The 7,790-nt window shown below is 43.9% G+C and overlaps 1 protein-coding gene across 2 annotated transcripts in view; it reads right to left on the bottom strand.

The window, feature by feature from the left end:
- Nucleotides 1–4,636: 4,636 nt before the first annotated feature.
- Nucleotides 4,637–7,790, bottom strand: part of GOLGA3 (golgin A3) — a 49,287-nt gene continuing 46,133 nt past the window's right edge. For both annotated transcript variants that reach the window (XM_056115515.1, XM_056115516.1), the window contains exon 24: nucleotides 4,637–7,574. In XM_056115515.1, coding sequence (XP_055971490.1) covers nucleotides 7,349–7,574 — 226 coding nt within the window. In that variant the 3' untranslated portion in view covers nucleotides 4,637–7,348. The remainder of the gene's footprint in view (nucleotides 7,575–7,790) is intronic.

Below are 7,790 nucleotides of genomic sequence, written 5' to 3'. Positions count from 1 at the left end.
TTTGCTTACTAACTCCAGAGGCAATAAGAAACCAGGATCAGACTGTACAAGATTTGCAAGTCAAGCTGTGTTGTCAGGAGCAGACATGCCCTTCAGAGTGGGAGGAGATGCCTGCAGGTGGGGAGTAGTCAAAGTCAGGGACCAAAATGAGGCAAGATTGAGGGGCAAGGAAGATAAAGCATTGGAGCATTCACAAAGTATGCAAAAGCCCTGGGTTTGATCTCTGGCACATTGGGGCCCATTCCCCAAAAGAAATAGATCAGGGTCAGGGAGATAGAACTCAGGGGTATGGCACTTGCCTTGCATGTGGTCAAGCCTAATTAAATCCATGGCAACACAAAACCTTCAGGAGTCACTCTGAACAAGCTGGGTATGGCCTGACCCATCTTTCCCCCAAAAGGAAACAGATGAGTGATCCGTCCACTAAATGTGTCAAATATGTCATTTAAAACTGATGTAAAGCTAACCAAGTTGGAATAGCCAGTATTTTATTTTGGTGTTTTTAAAACTGAGCTATATGTCTTGAGTTTAGTTTTCGTGAGTGATAGCACAGCGGGTAGGGTGCTTGCCTTGCATGCGGCTGACCCAGGTTCGATTTCTCCATCCCTTCTGAGCCCGGCTACGGAGAGTATCCCGCCCACACAGAAGAGCCTGGCAAGCTCCCCGTGGTGTATTCGATATGCCAAAAACAGTAACAAGACTCACAATTGAGACGTTACTGACACCTGCTTGAGCAAATTGAGGAACAACGGGTGGACAGTGCTACAGTGCTAGATTTAATACTACACCCAGTAGTGCTGGAGGGAGGGGCACCCCAGCTTGTTTGGATTACTCCTGGCAGTGCTTGGGTACTGGAAATAAAACCTGAGTCTCCCACATGCAAAGCATGTACTTTGGCCTTCTAAGTCATTTCTTCAGCCTTCCAGTAGTTCTGACCCAAGTTATGTGTAAAAAGCCTGCAGATACAATCCTATGATACTTAGGTAATTGTCCATGAGACCTTGGTCACTCCCTAAATGTTTCCCTCACCATATCCATGGAAGGACACTGTCTAGGAGATGATGATGATCCTGAGCCCTTGTTAAGCCTCTAGCTCCAGGACATCAGCTTGGGAGTGAGGAGCCTGCTACAGAGAGTTATACCCACACCACATAAAGGACCGAGACAGGGCTGGAGGAATAGCACAGTGACTTAGACTGCCTTGTAAACACATGGTCATGAGCTCAAATTGTGTCAAACATTCACTGAGGGCAATCCTGGCAGCTTGGCTGCCTGTGATCTCTGGCACCACAAGTGACGTCTGGCCATACTAAAGCCAGGAGTGTGTCACAATCACGATCACGATCATCCTGTTGTTTGTTGATTGCCTTGAGCAGGCACCAGTAACGTCTCCTTCGTCCTAGCCCTGAGATTTTAAAAAAGTGCCATATTCAAGGCTCTTTCAGGGGTTAGGAGAATGAGACCCATCATTGTTACTAGTATTTGGCATATTGGGTACACCACAGGGAGTTTGCCAGACTCTGCCATGTGGGCAGGTTACATCTGGTAGCCTGCCAGGTTGTCCAAAGTAAGAATGAGATAATAAAATGTCGCTTCCTGGAGCTGGGTTTTATAGTCTCTGGGTCTTGGCCGTTGATGGGATTACACGGCACTGGGGGCAGTTGGTGGGTGTGACCCCTGCCTACTGGAAGATGGAGGATCTGGGTGGTGGATGCTCAGCCCCAATCCGAGCAGGCTTGGAGATCTCAGCCCCAGGACCCGCATGCCTTTGTTCCTCTGCCGGTACTTTCATGCGAAGGTAGTGTGTGTGAGCACCAAAAAAGGGTATAACCCCTGGACAGCACTGCATGTGTGAGCACTATGTGAGGCCAGGAAATGCCATCTGGCAAGTAAGTGAATGAATAGCACCATGGCCCCCACGAACACCACAATCAGTACTGTACGTCACTATGAAGAGTACTCACCCCAGCAAGCGTTTTTGCAGGTAATGCATAGATCTCAGTGAGCTCCATGGTTGAGTGTGTGTGCAAGCACCACAGCTATAAAGGTGCAAATGCTTCAGCCAACCATATGTGCAGCCCCAACCACTGCAACAGCACCATCAGCAAGGAAGGGAAGAAAGAGGGCTGTCAATGTCACTGTCTTCCCATTGGTCATTGATTTGCTCTAGTGGGCCCAGTAACGTCTCCATTGTAAGACTTGTTGTTACTGTGTTTGGCATATCGAATATGTCATGGGTAGCTTGCCAGGCTTTGCTGTGTGGGCAAGATACTCCTGGTAGCTTGCTGGGCTCTCTGAGAGGGGCGGAGGAATCAAACTTGGGTCGGCCATGTCGGCTGTGTGCAAGGCAAACGCCCTACCTGCTGTGCTAGAGGGAGGGCAAGAAATTAATTTTAATACACAAACCTGAATTAAAGCAAAGACAGTTTAACTGTTTCTCAGTGCTTCCAGGAAAGATATTGCTACTTTTTTTGGTGTACTTTATTACTAGAATTTACACCATTCATTGTAAATATAAAAGTAGGCAAGCAGAAATCCAGTAAATTAGGCTTCTTGACTTAGAAGTGACTGGTTACTGAGTTCTCAATAATCAAATTCTCAAGCTGTTTACTGAGAATTTGTATTTACAATACTTACATTGTAAATACAAAAGCAAGCAAGCAGAAATCCAGTAAATTAGGCTTCTTGATTTAGAAGTAACTGATTACTGAGAATTCCTTCTCACCTAGGAAGGGTCTGGAAGCTCTTCCAATAACTCATGTTTATCCACTGAACTGGCCGAAAGGGATATAACTCATTACTTTTTTTTAAGAGGGGAGGGGGACACATCTGGTGGTTCTTCAGGCTTCCTCCTGGCTCCGCACTCAGGAATCACTCCTTGAGGTGCTCAGGGGATGTAGGGGAACAAACCTGGGTTGCCCATGTGCAAGACAAATGCCCTACCTGTTGTACTATCACTCTGGCCCCAACAACTCTATATATGTTTGTTTCCTAAGTAGTCTGCTTCTGCAAACTACACGAGGTAGATTTCTAATAACTGAATGAATGATGGTAAAGAGGATCACAGTCACAGTCACGGTCCTCCCGTTGTTCATCGATTTGCTCGAGCGGGCCCAGTAACGTCTCCATCATGAGACTTGTTGTTACTGTGTTTGGCATATCGAATACATCACGGGTAGCTTGCCAGGCTCTGCTGTGCGGGTGAGATACTCTCGGTAACTTGCCGGGCTCTCCGAGAGGGGCGGAGGAATCGAACTCGGGTTGGCCATGTTGGCCGCTTGTAAGGCAAACGCCCTACTGCTGTGCTATCGCTCCAGCCCTGAGGTAAAGAGGATATACCTCAAAAAATTATTTGATGAAAAACAAAACTTAGGGGCTGGAGCAACAGCACAGCAGGTAGAGCGTTTGCCTTGCACGCGGCTGGCCCAGGTTCGATTCCCAGCATCCCATATGGTCCCCTGAGCACCGCCAGGAGTGATTCCTGAGTGCAAAGCCAGGAGTAACCCCTGAGCATTGCCGGGTGTGACCCAAAAAGAAAAAAAAAAACTTAGCAATATATCCACCAACTTGTTATTTCAGTGCCTGCCAATGTTTAGTAACTTGTAGGCATAAGGGAAAACTTTATGTAAGAATATTGTCTTTGTAATTATTGAAGGAGGAAACACACACACACACACACACACACACAAAACACTATCATGTATTTCAGAAAGTTAAGGCCACAGAAAATGGTTAGGGAAACTTCATTTAGATCCATGTGTTACATTAATTGCCTTTTGGTGTGAAAGTCAAGGTCTATCAGGAAAAATGTATACAGTACACCACAAAGTTAGATTCTGTGACCACTGGTTTAACATTTTACTGTGTCCACTCTCCTTGCTCTCTGTGTGTGTGTGTGTGTGTGTGTGTGTGTGTGTGTGTGTATCTGTGTTTACCATGCTACTATACCATTTTATTGAAAACTCAATACTTGGCTTATCTTACAGGTCAAAATGGAACATGGAGAAAATAAAGTAGAAATCAGAAGCCTCTAATAGAGTTGGGGCCCAAGTGGGTCAGCAAGGACTGTGGAGGGAGACCAAGTTGTCTCAGAGGCCCACCCCTGTTGGCAGAAGTGCTTGTTGCCTTGCACTTCCTGCACATGGTAGCTGGTGGCTGGCGAAGTCAAAGGTGCTGCTCCTCTATGGCCAGGCAACATAGTTTACAGTAATGTGAGATAAAAAAATGACAGAACATAAATATTAAGATGAACCCTCCCAAATAAAATCTTCACCAAAGTCTTTATCGAAAGTCTTTACCAAAAAATAGTGTTTATTGCACAAAATTTAAGGATTTCCTAAGCAAGCTTAAATGTGTGTGTATATATGTGCACACACATTTATTTTATATATGTATGTGTGTATACACACATTTTTTTTTAAATCAACATGCTTTTCAGTCACAATCTGTAGAGCATGGTGACAACTTCCCCTGAACAGCCCCAACTGAGGACTCCCTTCTTCAAGAAAATTTTTCATAGGAGAGTAACTTGAAACTTTTATCTGAGGTAGCCTTGAGGCCTCCAGGATACTTTGCTTTTCAGGTACACAGTCTGTTGCACTACTAGAAATCTTTGCACACATTTCATTTTTGTAAAAAAAATATATATTTGTGGAAGTAGGAATGTAATGGTAATTTTGCAGGCCCATGGCCGTTTCCATATCTCTATTCCAAAAAAAGTCACTACACTATTTCCTAATTGGAATATGCCAATGTGTCTTCCCAGAGGGTCAGCCTGTCACTGATGCCAGGCCAGAACAAGAGACAGTGCTATCTCTTATAAAAAATGGTGCCTAAGATGTCTTTGCAATAGAAGAATGAAGCTGTATAAATGTACAAGAACTGTGGCATCTGCTGTGTACTGTGAAAAAATCAGTAACCACAACGCAATACATTTTGAGGGGATGAAAACTCAAGATAAACAAGTAATGACTTTACAAAGTGCCCAAGTCAACTTTCTTTGCAAGGAGGACATGACATTCAACACTGATGAGACAAACTGCCACAAAAGCAAAGCAATGGCAAATCCATTTTTATAAATTTCCAGACTTATCTGTTATTCTACTTGGTAAATTCCTAATTCCCAATTTTGCCAACAAAAATAGTATATCCTAAATGCTTTGCAATGAAGAATCTAGCTCTAGGACATACCAGTGCCAATAAAATCCCTTGGAAATGGGAGATTGGGGGGAATCAAAACAAATTCAGTCCTTGTTAAGGAAGCTGAAAGGTGGCATGAGAAGCCTGTAAACAGAAACCATGAGCCATGCATGAAAGCACAAAGAACACACAGTACCAGAGCAATGTGACCACCAGATGCAGACCAGGTGCTCATGTAAGAGATGGAGACCCATAATGAGGCTGGAATGGGAGGGGCGGGGAGGTGCAGGGGAGCATGAACTCAGAACAGGAAACGAAGAGGCATGTATGCACACACATATGCGGCGCACATGCATGTGTGTACTTACCCTCGTGATACACGCATTCATGCACAAGGCACACAGGTACATGCATGCACATGTACACACACAGCACCCATACACTCAGAACATATGCACATAGCGTACGCACAGATCTCATACACATATGCACAAATGCACCCATCGAATACTAAGCAAAGGAAGAAACTGGTGAGGAACAGAGGCTTGCTTTCCCTTGATGAATATATTCTGAATTACTTTATCTTTTCCTATGAGAAAAAAACAAAACACTGAACAGCACTCACTGAAGATGTTACAAGTGAGGGTTAAAGAAGCAGGTACAGAATGAGGCTAAGAGATATTTCTTGGTTTTAAAATCAAAGACTAATGCAACCAAAATAAATAAAAGATTAAGTTACCATTTTTCTTTTCCAATGGTACAATTTTTTCCAAAAATGATTTCTAGAGATGAAACATAGGATATATTTAAAACTAGGCTTTCAAGTATCAGTCCAAGATGAACCCTGTACAAATGATATATATATATGTATATATATATATTTTTTTAGCTGTTCCAATATTTGCTAGGAAAGTTTTTAAACATTAGATATTTTTGTGGTCAATATACCTTAACCTTATGAAACAACCTACCAGCAGTAAGAGACCATAATTTACAAATACCATACTGTCTTCTCCACAAGAGATAAGTACTGTATGGACACATGTATCTAGCCCAATCAGTGACACTTCAAACTTCATCTTCAGACCAATACAGTTGCGCCACACAGAAACCCACACAGACTCATTCTCTCTCCTCACACTTAAACAATAAATAGATTTGTAGACTTTCTTACTCAGCAAAACAGGGGAAGAATCCATACAGCCAGTTTCTGTAGCATTTAAGTGTTTTAGGTAGAAAAAGTACACTGATCAATGTGTACATAAGGTGTCTAATGTCACACAAGGCACTCAGAAGACACCTAGCCAGGTGTGAGGCTAAAGCCTTTTAACCCTTCTGAAGGCCATGTCACCAGCACAGCTAAGAATGCTCCCTGATGACCAAATGGGCCTGAGTAGGGCATGGACCTCTTTGCAGACTCCTCTCCCATAGCCTTTCCCACACTGCCCCGCTCTGTGGTTGTCCTGGTGGCTGGCAGAGCTGCCTGTGGGTAATCCAAGGGCTGTGAGGCCATGCAGAGCCTAGGGAACTAGTGGGCACAGTCACCTAGCAAGGAAAAGAACCCTCAAAAATAAAGTGAAACCAAACAACCTTCCTGTCCAAGATTTGGCTTTAGAAAGTAAAGATAATTATATTGCTTAAAATACAATTTTCTGACTAAAATCTCTGAACAATGAACAGTATTTCCTGAAAGCAGATTTTCAAAAGGCTATCAGTAGAAAGACAATTCGGGTAATTCTTAAATAACAAAAACATTTGCTTTTTAGTGATTGGACGGCAATTCTCTATACTTCTACATGCATCCTCCGGTGGGATGACTACAGGAAAATGCAAAAACAATAACCAAATGTGTAACGAAAGTTTCTTTCCAGGGTGAAGGAAAGCTCTTACAGAATAGAACAGGAACATGGCAACCTGAATCCACAAGGGTTCCCCCACAGAGAGCAGGGTCCACTGCCACTCAAGATAACTCCTAGGCAAACAACCCTCAGACACTTAGCATTTTTTTTTTAAATCATGTCTAAAATAGGTCTTAAAGATTTGGTCATTTCATGGGAAAAATTAGCTGTGATTTGCAAGTGACTATTTCTCTAACCTCTGGCTCTCTTGTTCTTTCACTCCTTATAAAGGCAAATGCAGAACATTATTTTATCTCTTAGAAAGACAGAGTGCACAGTTCAGTAAAAATGATGGACGCAAGAACATTCCTCTAGGTGTCAACGATGCTTAGGTGGGGGTGCTCAGCAGCCACAGTTGCCAGTCCTTCTCTGGAGGCTCTGTTCTGGCTGTGTTTCTCTGTATCTCCCCTGGGGTTGGCATGGTCTCCCGGGGGAGTGGGACTGGTGGCAGGGCCCCCCTGAGTCCACGAGGACAGTGATTCATGCACGGTGACGGTGTGGGCCTCCATCTGGCGCTGCAGGCTGTCCATTTCCTGCCTGGGGAAGGAATGTCACATTAGAGGACAAATATCGCTTCCTCAAGAGGAATCGGGTGTCAGGGACTCAGGTCTCACTAGCATCCAAGCACCAGACTTGCTATCTAGACTCCCCAAACCTATCAGGGTCACATGAACTTAAGGGGCACTTGGCATTGTGGCACTCATGGGCTTTGGGAGAATGAGGAAGACAGCTCAGCCACAAAATTCTGCTTGT

The sequence above is a fragment of the Sorex fumeus genome, unplaced genomic scaffold (genome assembly GCF_029834395.1).
Source record: "Sorex fumeus unplaced genomic scaffold, SorFum_2.1 ptg000029l, whole genome shotgun sequence".
NCBI lineage: Eukaryota > Metazoa > Chordata > Mammalia > Eulipotyphla > Soricidae > Sorex > Sorex fumeus.
The sequence above is the reverse complement of the archived record's forward strand: the minus strand, read 5'-3'. Positions and strand labels throughout refer to the sequence as shown.